This window comes from Leptinotarsa decemlineata, unplaced genomic scaffold, assembly GCF_025532065.1.
Source record: "Leptinotarsa decemlineata unplaced genomic scaffold, Ldec_3_MD MMD2_tig00000026_RagTag_RagTag, whole genome shotgun sequence".
In the NCBI taxonomy this organism is placed as follows: domain Eukaryota; kingdom Metazoa; phylum Arthropoda; class Insecta; order Coleoptera; family Chrysomelidae; genus Leptinotarsa; species Leptinotarsa decemlineata.
In genome coordinates, this window is record NW_027412539.1 from 7,560,076 (window position 1) to 7,579,328 (window position 19,253).

At 35.1% G+C, this 19,253-nt stretch overlaps 1 protein-coding gene across 4 annotated transcripts in view; it reads right to left on the bottom strand.

Annotated features, from left to right (window-relative positions):
* Positions 1 to 19,253, bottom strand: part of LOC111503748 (uncharacterized) — a 293,459-nt gene that overhangs the window by 31,753 nt on the left and 242,453 nt on the right. For all 4 annotated transcript variants that reach the window (XM_074171671.1, XM_074171668.1, XM_074171669.1 and 1 more), the window contains 2 exons: positions 12,330 to 12,364; positions 3,918 to 3,966 (listed from right to left, as the gene is read on the bottom strand). In XM_074171671.1, the coding sequence (XP_074027772.1) occupies positions 3,918 to 3,966; positions 12,330 to 12,364 (84 nt within the window). The remainder of the gene's footprint in view (positions 1 to 3,917; positions 3,967 to 12,329; positions 12,365 to 19,253) is intronic.

A 19,253-nucleotide genomic window follows, 5' to 3' on the forward strand; every position in this document is an offset into this window, starting at 1 on the left:
CCAAGTCCACTATTCATAGAATAATTAGGGAACAACTGCTCCACCCATTTCACATCCAGAAGGTACATGCCATGACACCTCAAGATTTTCCAGCACGACTGGAATATGCCAATTGGTTCATGGATAGGCAAAGAGAGGATATGACTTTTATTAATCGAGTTTTATTCACTGATGAAGCAGGTTTCAGTAGAGATGGAGTTATCAACTCTCATAATCTCCATATATGGGCCGAAGAAAATCCCCATGGGATATTGCAAACCAAACACCAACGGAATCTCAACGTGAATGTTTGGGCTGGTATCATAGGAAACCATCTTATAGGACCATTCGTTCTACAGGACCGATTGAATGGAGAACGTTATTTGGAGTTCATTCAGAACGATTTGAATGGACTTTTGGAACATGTTCCATTGCAAACCCGAAGAGATATGTGGTTTATGCATGATGGCACTCCTCCTCATTTTAGTTTGATTGTACGTGACCATCTGAACCATATTTTCCACAATAGATGGATTGGTAGAGGTGGGCCATATTCATGGCCATCGCGGTCTCCGGACTTAAATCCATTGGATTTCTTTCTGTGGGGGCATCTAAAAAGCCTTGTTTACGCTACACCTATTCACACAAGAGATGCATTGTTGAATAGAATAACATTACATTGTGAAGCCATACGAAACGACCCTGGAATGCTATTTCAAGTACAGAGAGGGTGTCTTCGCAGACTAAGAAAATGTATAGAGAGAGAAGGTGGTCATATCGAGCAGTTTCTGTAGCGGATTTTTCATTTCTGTTTGCTCTTGAGGCTCTTGAGTTTCGTTAGTTAAACGTGTTTGCATTATAAAAATTCGTTATGAACATTTTACCTATCATTTCTATTTTCCTTAAAAACTAATATTTTCGAATAATGGTAGACATCTCAGGATAAATGTTGTTGAATTAACGTTATCATTATTATTTCTGCTTTGATAATTATTCATTTCAAATAATGGTGGACGAGCGGGTTTGATGTCGTCGAGTGAAACTACATTTTTATCAAGACTCGTTGCTCCGATCGACTTTCCACACGAGTACTTTTATTCATAAAATTGTCCAAGTAACCTTAATTTGTTGAAAAATATTGAAAAATATCTGTCATTTCAAAGTTTTGGGGTGTGGATCATCGGGGGTAGTCCGTTCCTGACTTTGTAGCAAAACAACTGACTCTTGCATGAAAGCTCATCGAAGGAATTCATTTGTTTAGTCAATTACCAAAATTTGGATGATTTTGAATATTCACTTGAAAAGTTATCAAAGAAAAACATTTTTCATTTTGTAACTTCGAGGGCCCGTTACTTGGTAACGAAGGATTTTAGGAAAAAAAGTTATATAAAGTACTGGTGATATTTTGACCCCATCTATACATTCCCGAGAGGAAAAGAGGAAGTCCAGGGACACCCTGTATATCATTGTTAGTAGCTTTTTATTATTGAGATTTCTGAGTTGGTAGAATTTATAAGATAATTTACTAAGTCTTTTAACGTTCTGGTCTACATGTTCGTCCCATCGTAGATGTTGGTCTACATATACACCAAGATATTTCATGTTGTTTACCTTATCAACTGTAGAACATGAACATATCAGGGTTTGGGAAATAGGGTTGTGTATATTGAGCTTATTTTTGGAAGGTTGATCTTAATTTGTGGGGGTAAATGTTACGTATTTAGTTTTAGCGATGTTTAGGCTCAAAAGACTTGTGTTTAACCAAGAGAAAACAGATGTGAGTCCCCTTTCAGCTCTTTCAAAGACGTCGTCTCACTTATCGACTAGAAATGACAGAGCTGTATCGTCTGCATAAGATATAATGCAGCCTTGGATGTTTTCAAGTTTGTAAATGACATTGATGTATATTAAGAACAAAATTGGGATTAGTACCGTCCCCTGGGGGACGCCCATGGTTATAGGTAGTGGATCACTATAAATATTGTAATTTTCAAAAAGCTTAAGGGTGATTCCTCTTACTCCAATGAATTCTAAACGCCTCAGTGAGATATGATGATTGACAGTGTCAAAGGCTTTCATTAACTGAGCACCTTCGCCAAATTTTTGATACAATAGTGTATTGATAGTTGAACAATGAGTTTATGGGAAAGAAAGTTTTTGGCTTTCTACTACTCCATCTGATACAAAAAAAAGGAATGAGAGAATCTTCCGAAGAAAGGAAGGAAGTAATCAATTTGAAACTCTGTACATGAATGTGTAGATCATGCAAAGAAGTAACTTTCAGACACAAACTGAAAGAAAGTCCTCCTGAAACAGCTACTTTCATATAAACATTGAATTACACGAAAGAAAATAATTCTTTCGAAACAAATACTTCTATATGAACACTGAATTATACAGAAGAAACTTTTCTCTACTCAGTTTGTATTTCAAACATTTGTTATGGAATAAGAATCAGATATCATTCACATGAGTTCTACTTTGAATGAATGGTAATAAATTGTACTCACATAGAACACTGTCACCCTCACTGGTATACACCGATGTTTCGCCTTAAGACACTTGCCCTAAGGTTCTTCAGTACCAAATTGGATAACATTATAGAAAATACACACACTTCATTCATGAATTACGATTTTGAATGTCACGGAATAAGCTTGATCTGCTTATGTCATCGATTCATTCAAAGTAGAACTCATGTGAATGATATCTGATTCTTATTCCACAACAAATGTTTGAAATGCAAACTGAGTAGAGAAAAGTTTCTTCTGTATAATTCAGTGTTCATATAGAAGTAATTCTTTCGAAAGAATTATTTTCTTTCGTGTAATTCAATGTTTATATGAAAGTAGCTGTTTCAGGAGGACTTTCTTTCAGTTTGTGTCTGAAAGTTACTTCTTTGCATGATCTACACATTCATATATAGAGTTTCAAATTGATTACTTCCTTCCTTTCTTTGGAAGATTCTCTCATCCCTTTTTTTGTATCAGATGGAGTAGTAGAAAGCCAGTAGAAAGTAGTAGCCAGTAGAAAGTAGTAGAAATACATCACTCCTAAAAATATAACCCCTTCAATTCAAATGAGTTTATGTTATCCAAATTATGATCTCAAGTGACGAATACATCGTTACGATATCTTCATCTTATTTTTGAAACGTTTTATTCGAGTGGTCCGAAATTATGTGTTGTTATAAATGTTATATCAGTGCTGTATTGTATTATATGTTGATACTAACGAACCGCCCCGGCTCCTCACGGGAGCAATGCTGATACTAAATATGAATTCACCCACCGAAAATTTAGGGGCATGTAGACTCCTTTTTTTTCCGTAGCTGGGCCCAGATGGAAATATTTGAAAACCTTTTCTTATTTCACATCTACAAAACAAACCTACATACAAAATTTCAGCCTCCGAAAATATATCAATGCGGAGAAACAGTGATGAAAAGGTAATCGTCATACGTAAACGTACCCCTTCTATTCCCAGGGTGGAACCCCAGTACAAATATTCGAAAGTCCTTTCTGAGTGCGCATCTAAGACCAAATTTTATCTTCCTAGGACTTAACAGTACGTATATATGAGTACGTATATATGAGGAATATATTTTCTCTTGAAGTATTCCACAGCATTCTCAATTAGATTCAGTGATAATGAAAAAAAATCTGGAGAACTTGCTTTTTGAAAGTGGTCAAATATTTTGTCAGTTGATGATTTCTGAAAGTTTTTAGAAAGTTTCTTATGCAGTAACTTTTCGAAGTGAACTGTCCAATTTGTTTTTATTGCACTTCTCTATTGATCTTGATTTTACCAGTTCTGGAAAGTTATATAAAAAATATTACCAGTGGATATGAATAATTTTGAGGGCTGCGGAATCAAAAAGTTACCAATTGATTCAAATCGAAGGGTCCGGGAAATAATTTTTCGCCAAGTCTACTCACCTATGGATTTCTTCAAATTTTCAAGTTCTTGAACGCTGCCATCCTGAAACTGAGAATTGAAATAATTACAACGTATACTTGTTATATACTACGCGTTACTAGTTTATAATTGAAGAATATCTTCATAATGAATACACTAGAATCCAAATCATTATTACTATTTTTCTCAATATAATCTTGAATTGTGTCGAAATGAGTAATTGATTCAACTATTTTTCGAAAAGTTGAAGTATAGAATGTTATATTTTCGAGAACCGTATGGAAACACAAATCAGAAAAAAATCATAAGAAACTCTTCAAGCATTCTTCAAGTTTTCGTAACCATTTCAATAAACCTCTACGTTCAGAAGTGAATGAAAAATATGGGACAAAATAATAAAAAAAAAGAAGGCAGAGAGGAATAGTATACCTAATATAAAGCATTTCTGGAAAGCAAGTCTAATAGAATAGAAATTACACATCCACCAGATAAAAATATCAAAAAGTTCAACTTTTGAAAACTGAAGTCTGATAGTAAGTACCAAATTCACCATAGTTCAATTCGGTTCTTGTGATATTTGATAGTGGTGATCTCTCACCAAACCACAATAACTGATCTGGATACAATGGCAAGCGTAAAACCCATCTGCAAGACAGACATCAAAAAATAAAGTTGTGTCACATTAAAAATGTTCTCCCAATTGAAATGTCCAGATATGTGATCATTAGCGCACCCAGAAATGGGGTCTTTTGGGCTGCCGCATCTCCATAAACATGAACTTAAACGAATATTTTAAATAAATAATATTCACTTCTTTAAAATTATTCATTTCCACAACACATTTCTAAGAATATTTAACAATATATGGTTAAGCTACTCAATATTGATCTAAGAATGAATATAAATCCTGAATTCCTAATGATTTTATCAGTTAGGACAATGGATACTTCCTTGTTGTGGAATTGGCCGTCGTGGTAGTGCGCCCGACTCACGATCGGAAGGCCGTGGGTTCGATTTCCGCCTCGGCCAGATATTTTTCTCGAGAGAATTTATCTGCTTGAAGCTGGAATGATTCTGCAACCGTGTTAGGAATCACACGTTGAAAGGTAAGACCTCGTTGGTCCTTGTCTCGCACAAAAATCTTAACTTCTGAGAGTTGTCGTTCGTATGGGGGCGACAGCTGATTAACGGAAAAACAGATTTTAAACAGATTTTAGATTTATATTAATTCCATCAATTTTTGTGTGATACATTTTTTTATTAGGTTTTTTAAGTTTCTCTTGTCACTCTTTTCACTGTTTTGTGATCACGTGAAAATCACCATCAGACCGTTCATTTAGCTAATTCCATCATTGTTATTTCGGAAATTATAAGACTTACAGATCGATGAAATTAGACAAAGGTTGTCTTCTCGGAAAAAAATAGAATTCTTTTTTAGATCGTGACTATTCATGTGATAAGTCCCCTGATAGAGACTATTTTTCGGGTTTGTTGGCGGTGATCTGCAGGTTCTAAAGCCTGATGATGAGGTGATAAAAATATTTTTGAATTCTTTTACTCAAGTGATAGAGGCGGTATGAGATGCTGATAATCGCATTGTCGTCACAGCTTTGCAAAAATAGGTAGTTCCCAAATGAGTGAGAGTGATACTGTCAGCAACGAATGGATTTCACCACCTTTAACAAAAAACGGGTGGAAAAGTAATTCATACTTTTCATCTCATAACGATGGTCCCGAGTGCCGTTTGTTCATTCATTTACAGCGTAGTTGTGGCATAGCTTCACTTGGTCGGCCAAGAAAAACTAAGCTGTGTACTTGAACTGAGAAATAGACAGATTTCTTGCAGAAATCTGCAGGTTTCTACTACTTTCAATCGACCGAAAAACAAATCAGCCATAAAGCAAAGATAATTTTGATGAGTGAACAGCCCCAAAGTGAATATTGTTATGTTTTTCTCCGGTGACCAATAATTGACTACACTGAATGATTAAACTTAACTTTATTTCACTTTAAATACAACAAACACTTCAATTAAACTTCAGATATTATTTGAATGTCTATTGCCTTACTAGATCACTTCGCGTATCGCACTGTATCTACCACTTGACTGTCTCGATACGCTCGCAGCTAGCGTTTAAGGTGCGTATTCACAAAAAAAGCGAGCACGAGCGATCAAGAGTGAACGAGCATTCTGTATCAATAATCGACTGGTGAGTACGGGCTAGCGAACGAGCGAACGTATGCTTGTTCGCGTTCAGAAAAGATCGAGAAGAAGGCGATACATCAATTGATGCAGAATGCTCGTTCATTCTTGTTCGCTTTTTTGGTGAATACGCACCTTTTAATATCATAATCGAATACCGTAGAAATTTCGTCGAAGTTCCGTCAAAATCAGTAGCATTATTCTCACTGCTTCTCGAGCGGCAGGGAACATTGTGCATTCGCCCGCTCTTAGCTGCGTCACGTTTGGTTACCAGTGGCGGCCGGCGTTATTTTCTTTCGGGCATGATTAACAACACTATTCAAGAAATGAATAATCTTAAAATCACATTTGTTTGTGAAAATGCGGAAATATGTAGAGATGAACACGGGCTGTTCGAGGTTTTTTTAAATAAAATTCTTGTGATGCACTGTTTGGAAACTTTAGTGTAGTAATGCATGTTATACTGGAGTTTCAATACCAATATCAAATCTTTATTTATAACACCTCGACACGTGTTTCAATCACCAAGTGATTATCCTCAAGAGAAAGATTAACATCTTCCTCTTGGTGATTGAAACACGTGTCGAAGTGTTGAAAATAACGGTTTGGTGTTGGGATTAAAACTCCAGTAACATTCAAATAAAGTTGATGGAGCATTTGTTAGAAAGGGTGTATTCATAAGTGTGTGGGGCGAAATTTAATCTTAAACAATAACGCGATGTTTAAGAATGTCATGTATGAATAATTTAGAAGTAGGAAGTGATACAGAATAGGTTTAAGCTAGTGGAGATCATGACAAACGGGACGACAGAAACGTGTTTAACAATGTTTGGAAAATGTTCCAAAGTTCAAAATATTGTACAAATAAAATGGATTAGCGCGTTATAGGCTCTTCAGATTTGATAACGATCACGTGTTCAGGAAGTATTTCCTGAAGATTGGACAATCCATAAGACATCTAAGGCCACTAACGTTTTCAGTACCCCTACCCACATATCAAACAGATAAAAGAGGAGGTTTTGGCCTAACTTCTTGTATGGAAACATGTTTAGATATATTAGATCCATGTTGAAAAACTATTTATATTATATTTAAGAATCATGATTTCAAAAATGCTTGCCTGATGATAAACTCACCAATGGTAAACGAATATTATTTCACTAAGGTCAATTTGAGACGAAAGAAGAATGAAACTGAATGATTTGGGTTTGTTAACCGAATACGGATCTGTGCAATTATTGGAAAAGTATATGTTCAATTCGAGGTAAAGCTTTTTTATGGGCAATAAAGAGTTCAGGTTTTTTTCCCAATTTATAGGAGAGCAACGGGATAGGTTCTAGCTGAAGCTCGCTGCGAAAGTTCTGTTATATTTCATTGTTTTTCCTGATAATTGTTCTGACGGGTCGTAAATTGAAATCGCCACTTTACGTCTGAGGATCGTTTGTGACAAGATGGGGTAGTTGACCAACAGAGGTACAGCGTATACAGCGATTTTTTGAAATAAATTTTTGAATAAATTACTCAAGTGGAGTCATGATGTAATAAAATACCAGATAAGGAAGTGAAAGCACCTAAAGGCTGGTTTTCGACCGCAGTGGGTCAGATGTCAATCTTGCTGAAGTGCCCATCAGTAGGTTGAGGTCCACTCATAAGAGTGGGGGTGGATGGACGAGATGGGGAAGATTTCAACTCAGGGCACTCAACCCGGCAGGGAGCATGGAGGGACAGGGTCCTCAGAGAGCATATATGGGATAACGTATTTTCATATGTGGAGGATGAGTGTTATTTTATTATTCACCATAATAGTTTCAAGCATGATTATGACTGGTAGTTGATCGTTCTTTAATCTAATTTGGACAGCAGATCTCCCAGGAGATCTGTGGTTTTCATAATGGTTGGATGCACATGAGTTTTCAATGTCTTATAGTATATAATTACTAAATTGTCTAGAACATTATAATTTGGTCGTTCATTATGTCTTCAGTGAAATTTAAGTTTTCCCAGTATACTATACTGTCAACTATTCCAGAAATTTGATAGATGTTTGCTACAATCAGTTTTCGTTATGATTTATTTGCTGAATAGTACTGTTCAATTCTTGAAAATAGCAAATAGCAAATTTTACTTCGTTAGCTCGATGTTATTATGTATATTTTGATTTTGCCTCAATTTTTTAATGATTCTTTCATAACGTTCGCCATCGTTCTTATCTAAATTTTCTCTGATTTCTTTGAAAATCGATCTTAACTCATTGATGAGTCCTCTTTCGGTTCTCACAGGCTGAGGAATAATTTTGATTAGTTCATATTCATCATTGTCTCCATAAATTTCAATATTTTCAAGTAGTTGGACGTATCTTTTTCATATTCTGAACTCACAAGGTTTTTAGATTTCACTTTCAATGTGTTGATTTCTGAAATGATTGAATTTAAGCCACAGTAGTGAAAGATAAAATGATAATAAACCTTTGCAGTGCCAAGTTTGACTGAAATTACCATAGGATTGTTATTAGGGTTTTCTGGAGTCGCTAAGATTCCGGATAATCGGCAATAAAGCGCTTTTTTGTCTGATTTTTCGGGTGAATGAGGTAGAGAAAATGTTATTTTGTCCATATTTCGTAACGTAATCTGCTTATAGTTGGGTGTTAGTCAATGGTATGATTTGCATAGTCATCATTATCATGGAATTGTTAGTTGTTGTTTTCGATACATTTTAAGTGACTGATTGGTTATTTAGGTATTTGGTCATGAACAATAGTTGGTTGATTATTTTCAACAGTTTGTTGATCAATAACAATAGATGGTTGGTTATTTTCAATAATATAGTCATTTGCATCATGTATGTCTTTATTGTCATTGCCAATATTGATTATTATTGAAAAATAGGCCAAGTCTTGCATATTGGACGGCTGATATATAGGGATGATAAAATATTGGTCTGTTTGATCAATTGGAACAGGGGTTACCTATACAGTGGTGAGTATTCAATTATTTTGTCGTCTAGTTTGTTCCAAAATGATCTAGTTTCCTTTGTATGAATCTCTAAGCGTATTGTATTTACTTTAGTCTTCTTATGAATTATTGAAAATTGATATTTAATGTTAATTCTTCATCTCATCAATTCTTAATGAAAATAAGTACAGAAGATGTTCGTGATCTGACACAGTATTGAATTTTCGTCCGTATAGGTTCTTTTTGATGTATTTTGTTGCCCATACGCTAGCTAAAAATTCTTACTGAATCACTTGAGTCATTCTGAACGCGTAGGCTACAGAGTGTGATATAAAATTCCGATACCAACACAAAGCAATTGGAACATTAGACAATATCAACTACAGAAATGAATGTCAAAATTCATTCGTTACTTCAAAAATACTAACCTTTTCTTCTCTCTGTTTCATGGAAAATTCAATGTACATAAAAATAATCGAAGTTGAGAATCTTAGCGACTGGAGAAATGTACAGTCAAAAAATTAAAAATTACAGTTCTGCTCTACTTTGCCAAGCTTTCGCCTCTAATGGGAAGCTTCTTCAGGGCCTATAATTTATAGAGTTGTGGATTTTTTTGCCATTGAATAACATTACAAATCATACTTACAGTAAAAATGAGTGAAAAATAATGAATTGAACATATAAATTGAGGAAAGAAAGTTGAACATGTATAGGATTTTTTTTGGTATGACGAATGTCAAACATTTCAATGGGCATGATGATTTGATAATCTTTGACTCTAAAGAGAGAGTTGATTGATACAATTTTCATTATTATTATGTTTTCTGGTGTAGTTTCAGTAAGTTACTGAATATACTGCTGAGATTATCAATGTCAGTTTTCTTGACTCTAAAGAGAGAGTTGATTGATACAATTTTCATTATTATTATGTTTTCTGGTGTCGAATAACAATCGACTGTGATTTATAACATTCTTTGTAACAACTGTAACATGGATTATATTGAAACAACATCTAAAATTCTTAAAGATAGAATAACTTTATATAATAGTGATATAAAGCCTAATAAGAAAGCATGTGCATTGGCGAGATATTCTATAGAAACAGGACATAAACCAAATTACTCTAATATCAAAATTTTACATACGGAAAAAAATATTTCCAAACGCCTTTTCCTTGAAATGGTTGAAATTAATAAGTCTTCCGATAGTATGAATAAAAAAACTGACATTGATAATCTTAGCAGTATATAAAGTAACTTACTGGAACTACACCAGAAAACAAAATGATAATAAAAAAAATTGTATCAATCAACTCTCTCTTTAGAGTCAAAGATTATCAAATTATCATGCCCATTGAAAAATGACATTTGTGTGAAGGTATGACATTTGTCAAACCAAATGAATACTATACATTTTAAACTTTTCTTTCGTCAATTTATATGTTCAATTCATTATTTTTCACTCATTTTCACTGTAAGAATACTTTGTAAAGTTATTCAATGACAAAAAAAATCACAACTCAATAAATTATAGGCCCTGAAAAAGCTTCCCATTAGAAGCGGAAGCTTGGCGAAGTAGAGCAGAGTTTTGATTTTTTGACTGAGAGACCCCGTTAATCTATTTTACTGTCAAAAGTAATCTATCTCAACCACAAGACTAGGCATAAAAATGATTTGAGCACAAACTACTGCCACTTGAAAATAAGTCAAAATGCACCAAATTTTGGGCTGTGAAATTTTACAGTGAATCCCTACTAATAATCCATTTAATAAGTTTTTCAACCATCTAGACATGTGTCGTTGTTTTATACTTCCCAATTTTAAATTTTACTGCTTTGTTTCAAATGTGGTCGACATAACTCAGGTGTAGGTACTGTATAAGACATACATATTTTTTACAAAAACCTTGTTATTTTTATTGCAAGCATATTTTGTTTATGTAAATATTAATAGATGCCTGACATGCTAATTTTATTAAAATATATGTATTGATTTGTGTAAATACTGATGAATGTATAAAACACCAATGAATTATCTATCTATGTTTTTATCTATTCAACTATAGTACATTGTGAAAAGACCACTCCTAAAACTACGTTTGAATCGTCTGTTATCAGCTTGAAGATTTATGTGAAGTCACTGTATGATTGGCTCATTCGTCAAGAGATTTTTGCAAGTTTTAAACAAGTGGAAAAATTCATCTAAAATTTCGAATGAAACTTCGATAGTAACCTGAATGCCCAAGAAAAGCTTTGGCTCGTTTTGACCTTTAACGTAACGGAACATTTCTGGTAACACCTATTTTGTTAGGATTGAGTTTGTTCCACTCAGAACCTCTGAATGAATATTGAAAGCCGACTTCCCCAGTCTCTGGAATACACATATTGAAGTCTTTTCATGTGCTCCTAGTGAGGTTGAAAAAACAATATGTTTGCTTTGAGGATAAGACAGCATTACTACAAAGTTGTTTGTGCGATTGTATATTGCTCACTAGATTTGGCAAATTGTTGAACGATTTGCAAATAGTTGGTCCAGTCTTGCAACGAGATTTAAAGAGTAGAATACTCTTTAAATCTCCATCTCTAGACTATTGCTATGGGATTTTAGTAGATGTTGCCAAGGTATATAGAACTATAGAAACCGAGAAGCATCTTCTTCGATAGATATTTTTTGTGTAAATCAGCAAAAATAAATACTGAAAATATTTTATTCGAATCCTAGTCAGTCTACAACCAGGTTTTAGCAGTTGAACTGGTTCAAGAATGTAAGGTAAATGCCTATCTCTCAGATTACTGAGATTTATTTTCACATTATTCACAAAAATAGAGTATATAAAAGTACTAAATATTTCAATCAGAAAGTGAAAATATCCTATAATTCAATTAAATATATTGTAATGAATCTGAGACCGGCCCTGGCCGGTGTCCCGGTCGGCGGGCGCATGGCGCGTCGCGAAGTACCGCGAAAAATCCGGATGGGTCCCGAAATCCGCAGAGGGATCCGGAACGTTCGTTGACAATATAAAAACGTCGCTCTTAGTCCCGAAGGGCAGTCTGTACCAAGAAAGCGAATCGAGCGGTTAACAAACGGTGAAGATAAATTAAGCGTTAGTTACTGAGTGGTGTAAATAAATTAGTTGTGATAGTGAAGTATTGTTAAAATAAATTTGTTTAAGACAGTTAATTCTTTAATTCGTTACAATATTGTTTGCATTGAAAGTTGTTTCAATCCCTTCGAAAATTGAAAGATACCTATTTAAACGGATAATATGTGACTTACCTCCTCAGACGCTCTGTCTTCGTTTTTCGGTATTTCTGAAACAAATGAAAATCATTATTATTTATTAAATGAAAATTTATACAAAGAGAAATAGTACACAACTCACACAAAAGGATTATCGTTTGCTTCCTATCTACTGAATCCTTTCGGTGATTTTTCTTAGTGTATTTGGTGCAATAAGACTCGTATTTGTTTCTCCACCCTTTATTCAAGCATTGACTACATTACATAAATTGTATACACATGCCATTATGAATACATTATGAGTTTCATATGCGGTTTCAGTTTCAAAAGTTGAAATCAAATTAATTCTTTTTTGAAGTGGTTTTTACATAAATGATGTTATTTGTCCTGAAAATCAGCTGGAGTTGGAAACTTTGTTCTTACTGTGAATCGTCCTTCTCTGGTTCTGATAATTTGAATCCAAGTCATGCACTGCCTGCCTATTGGATTTTCAAAACAAACTGCTGCCTTTTGAACGTTACTCGGTTGTTGATGACCAAAATAATGTTCAGAATGGACGCCAATATGAAAAAAATTAGCTAAGAAGCTATTTCTCTAATTGGTATTAGTGTTGAGGTTGAGAAACAACTGTTGTGTCAAGGAATTCGATTACTATATCACGAGACAATGGAACCATTCAAGAACTGCTGGAAACACAAGTTTTTCTTTCGTAAATTACAAGTCTTCTGCTAGAGATCATACTTCAGCAGCAAATTCTTTTAGTACACGTCAGTTATATGCTAATCGATTTCTCTCCCTGGCTCCAATAACCCAGTCGTCCACACGTATATCATTTGAACTTCACGCGCTCCCCATCTGAGTTTCTCATAACATGTTGCGCGCTAACCGCCCGATTTGCAATTCTTTCATAATTTCACAGATCATTTCAAACTGGTAACGAAAGTGCGGCGCCAGTGTACAGTACAGGGCTTGCTCGCAACACATGCAGGCATCGTCCATTCGCAGTGCCATTTCAAACTACCGAAATTCAATACTAGATTATTCCACTCACACCAAATTGCGTGATTTTCCGCGAACGATGAAGTAAACAATTCTATCGGTCTATTTTTTGTGATATTGTGGAATCGACTTGTCTGTGATAATGTAATTATCTCGGTTCTCAACACAAATTGCTCTATTTTTTATGAACGACTATGTCGTTCATGGAAAGTAAACAATTCGAAGCGATTCCTTTGTCAGCTCTAGATGAAGTAAACAACTCCATCCGCTCCATAGTATACACCACGTTTATTTGGTATTCATTTCAGAATTGTCGCTGTGTGATTTCGCCGCTATCAAAGTCGAGGTTTTGATAAACGACTACTGTTTTTTCACTTTTTTCAATAAAGAACAATCGGGACGCATCTTCCACTCGGCAGCGATTTCAACTCATGTATGCCCATCATTGCCATCTCAGCACACATCTATGTTTCTTACGACAATCAAAAACCCTTCTTTTCTGTAAACAATGATGGTAGCCATCCGATGACGTCTTACTCTAAAGCCCACCCGAAAATGTCCAACATCAACACCTCAATTCACCCCCTTGGCTCAGGGTAACCAATAACACTCCAACTATGGCTTTTGCTCCTCCAATAGCAAGCCAATGCTACACACTTACTATACTACTCACCAATCCACCCCCATACCACACAATAACCCCCCCATCTAATACACCCCATGTCAACACAAAAGAGATCTCCGGTCATGCCGCCGCGACCATGTTAAACTCTCCATATAAAATATTTTGTCAAAAAACCTCGACCTGTGGCTCTCTTCATGACGAAATACTAAAGAGTTTCAGCCTCTCATTCATAGAGGTGCTGAGTACACTTCAAGTAACACTGTTTGACAGTGGGGGGTTGGGACCTAAATTTTCAATGTTGTTTACATTTGGAAACAAATTGATATTGAGTGAAATATTTATTCACATTGTGGTAAATGAATTGAATATCTGAACAAAATATGAGCGACAGATTTCGGTTCTTGCACCATATATCAACTGGATTTACCCATGTGTTTGGTAAATCTAGTTTCTCCTATAGAGAGTTTTTAATTAAACAAAATCTTATCGGTTAAAACACTAGGCTATACAGAATCGGTATCATAGCATCTACATTTTTTGATGTATCGTTGCAGAGCGATGGTGTAGAGCTAATGCATCGGCCTCTTATCAAAGCGACCGCGGTTGGATTCAGAGTGGACCACATGGGGTTTCTAGATCAGCCAGAAATCATATGAGGCCAGCCCGAATTCGTATGGATTTTCCATGCTACCTCGTATGGGGTTTTGAAGCAAAACCAAAAATTGTGGCATAGAAGACTCATAGGTATACTACTTTTGAATATTAATAGTTTTTGAGTTAACGAAAAACTAAATTTTTTCTTTTTCATTTCAATTCGTCAGGAATAATTACAATTTTTGTAAACTGTGAAGTGGTTGAAATATATTTTTCAGCATCTAATGATGCATCGATATGTCAAAACTATTTGCACAAAAAGTTGGTTCAAAAGTTTTATTTCAATCAAACGAAGGGATTTTACTAGTAATCACAGTTGAATTTTTGGTTTCTGGGATATACAAATTTAACCCTGGAATGCTACACTCATTGCAAAACACGCATCTGCTATTCAGGGGTACTGGCGTACTCCAAATATAATAGGTCGTATTTTTACAAACTAGAAATGTATTGAAAAGAGAAATGGAAATTTCTATGGTTTTTACCACTTTTAATTGTAACTGACGTTACTGTAGTTTCAACCTTTATGGACATTCTCAAACTTAATTGTAACGTTAGTTACAATTAAAAGTGGTGAAAAACATAGAAATTTTTCATTTCTCTTTTCATTATGATCTCCTACCACGTAGTAACGGCTACATACAGGGTGTCCCTGGACTTCCTCTTTTCCTCTCGGGAATGTATAGATGGGGTCAAAATATCACCAGTACTTCATATAACTTTTTTTCCTAAAATCCTTCGTTACCAAGTAACGGGCCCTCGAAATTACAAAATGAAAAATGTTTTTCTTTGATAACTTTTCAAGTGAATATTCAAAATCATCCAAATTTTGGTAATTGACTAAACAAATGAATTCCTTCGATGAGCTTTCATGCAGGAGTCAGTTGTTTTGCTACAAAGTCAGGAACGGACTACCCCCGATGGTCCCCACTCCAAAACTTTGAAATGACAGATATTTTTCAATATTTTTCAACAAATTAAGGTTACTTGGACAATTTTATGAATAAAAGTACTCGTGTGGAAAGTCGATAGGAGCAACGAGTCTTGATAAAAATGTAGTTTCACTCGACGACATCAAACCCGCTCGTCCACCATTATTTGAAATGAATAATTATCAAAGCAGAAACTACAGAAACTGCTCGATATGACCACCTTCTCTCTCTATACATTTTCTTAGTCTGCGAAGACACCCTCTCTGTACTTGAAATAGCATTCCAGGGTCGTTTCGTATGGCTTCACAATGTAATGTTATTCTATACAACAATGCATCTCTTGTGTGAATAGGTGTAGCGTAAACAAGTCTTTTTAGATGCCCCCACAGAAAGAAATCCAATGGATTTAAATCCGGAGACCGCGATGGCCATGAATATGGCCCACCTCTACCAATCCATCTATTGTGGAAAATATGGTTCAGATGGTCACGCACAATCAAACTAAAATGAGGAGGAGCGCCATCATGCATAAACCACATATCTCTTCGGGTTTGCAATGGAACATGTTCCAAAAGTCCATTCAAATCGTTCTGAATGAACTCCAAATAACGTTCTCCATTCAATCGGTCCTGTAGAACGAATGGTCCTATAAGATGGTTTCCTATGATACCAGCCCAAACATTCACGTTGAATTTCCGTTGGTGTTTGGTTTGCAATATCCCATGGGGATTTTCTTCGGCCCATATATGGAGATTATGAGAGTTGATAACTCCATCTCTACTGAAACCTGCTTCATCAGTGAATAAAACTCGATTAATAAAAGTCATATCCTCTCTTTGCCTATCCATGAACCAATTGGCATATTCCAGTCGTGCTGGAAAATCTTGAGGTGTCATGGCATGTACCTTCTGGATGTGAAATGGGTGGAGCAGTTGTTCCCTAATTATTCTATGAATAGTGGACTTGGATGTATGGAACTGTTCTGATAGATTTCTGATGTTCATTGAAGGATCATCAGCGACGGCTTCCAAAATATTTTCCTCCAATACAACGGTCCGTACAGTCCTAGGAGCGCCCTCACCACCTCGTTTTGGCAAAACTGTACTTACAATAATATCGAAATAAAACAACGTGCTCAAATTAATTATCAATTATTACATACCTGTCTCCCTCAAGCTGCGATCGACACGCTCGAATGTTTCTCTTGACGGTACCGTTCGATTGGGAAAATGCTCGGAATACAGACGACGAGCTTCTGCAGCATTACAAAATGCTCGTCCATAAAATACATGCATATCTGCATATTCATTGAATGTAAACTGTTCGGCCATATCAAAAAAATTCAAAATATCCTATAGAATATTGACAATACAATGATAGTCATATGACAACGCACCACTCAACAAAACAAAATCGCATTCCAGTTTCTCATTTTTTATCAAAACTCTCTAAAAGGTTTTTTTGTCAACATCTGTGAAAGAAATGGAACATAATTATTCCCTGGATATTTTTCACCTGATCATGTGCAGCCGTTTTTGTAGTTCATTCGTTTGCTTTTTATTAGTATAGTAAATATTTTTTCCGATGTGCGTTTTTTCAGCTAAATTTAGATTCGTGTTAAAGAATTTCTCCCATAAAATTATAATTATCAGTGAAACTCCTCAACAGTTTAGCTGTGAAGAAGAATTTGAAACATTCGAATGTTGAGTTTCATGAGATTCAGATAACTGATCAACACGAAACGTGATTATTCCACACGTATTATGTACATACAAAATATGGAATGAATTCGATATTTCATAGTAGAGTAGCTTGTTAGTTTAAAAACACCACGAATCTACAGAACTTGATATTTCTTTTGAAAAAATATCTGCTATCACAATTGTGACTTAAACTTCCATATAGGTACTGTACTTTTTGTTTACGACTTCATTTTAGCATGCTTTGTATTATTCCTGTTATAAATGTTGTTGAATTAACGTTATCATTATTATTTCTGCTTTGATAATTATTCATTTCAAATAATGGTGGACGAGCGGGTTTGATGTCGTCGAGTAGAACTACATTTTTATCAAGACTCGTTGCTCCGATCGACTTTCCACACGAGTACTTTTATTCATAAAATTGTCCAAGTAACCTTATTTTGTTGAAAAATATTGGAAAATATCTGTCATTTCAAAGTTTTGGGGTGTGGACCATCGGGGGTAGTCCGTTCCTGACTTTGTAGCAAAACAACTGACTCCTGCATGAAAGCTCATCGACGGAATTCATTTGTTTAGTCAATTACCAAAATTTGGATGATTTTGAATATTCACTTGAAAAGTTATCAAAGAAAAACATTTTTCATTTTGTAGCTTCGAGGGCCCGTAACTTGGTTACGAAGACTTTTAGGAAAAAAAGTTATATGAAGTACTGGTGATATTTTGACCCCATCTATACATTCCCGAGAGGAAAAGAGGAAGTCCAGGGACACCCTGTATATCAATTTATTGATAGAAATGTATTCTCTTATAGGAGAATAACAACCTAAACTAAGCCTCTAAAATCACTTTTAACGCAAATACGTCATGAGTTAGTCATTCTGCACAAATCGAGCAATTTTTTTTTATGTTGTAAACAAATGGACTTTTGCATACTGCACAGCTTACTCTTGATTTTTTATCTTCGCTATATTTTTCCGCATAGAAGCAATGGCTTTTTTTTCTCCAGAAGTTGTTTTGCAGTCTCAACAGAAGTAAAGCAGTTATCCAAGGTCAAATTCCTATTTGTTCCTTGGAAATAATTGGTTGGTTTATTACAGTAATACTGAGCGATAGGAACATCGGTTGGTGTGGAACCTTTTTCTGTATAAATTTTATCATCAAGGGCAAAAACGGTTTTGGCATTCCATACTTATCGGGCTTTGAAAGGATGTACATTTTGAAAGGGCATCGGCCTCTAAAACCAACCAATTGTTCATGAATTGTTATATATTCCGAGGGAACATATAGCTCCTTCATTTTGTTGATTGATCTCTCAAATATCTCTCGAAAAGCTTCAAGCTTGTCGGTTTCTTTTCTCTGAGATTTAGGCATGGTGACACGAAATATAGGTATTCCTATGTCTTCATCAAATAGTTCCTTCGTAAATACTCCGGACATTTTCATATTGAAGTTCAACACTGTATCCTTGGTCCAAGATGGTCTCTTTCCTACTGGCGTATCATCATCCCCGTCAGCATCTATCTCATGGTTTCTATTTCCATATTTCAATCGTTGAACTTGCACTTATTATTAGTATACAGTATGTATACATATTAGTATACATAAGTATGTATCATAAATTCAACAGACGATTCTTTAAGTAATTTTAAGACGAAATGTTCATATAAACATGGGTCCGCAAATCCTTCGTTCTCAAGATACAGGGTGTTGAAATAAAAAAAAATTATTCGTAAATATCTTAAATATCCTTTACCTAATTTTGTTGTAATTTGGCAATGGTATTTATAAAATTGAGGAGCTACTTTAGCCCGAACGTGATTCAATTTATTAAGTCCAGTGGCGTTTCGAACGGGATTTGAACGAATATTTTTGACTTAAAAATGTACGCCACTGACTTTTTTGCAATTTTTATTATTTCTTTGGATTAAGCAATTAGCAATACAACTTTTCTGTCTCCTGATTTTTTTTCGTATCTTGCTTAGTTTTTAAGGAGAAAAAGTCGACCTAATTGCATATCCCTGGACCTCACAAGGAATAATATAGGGAA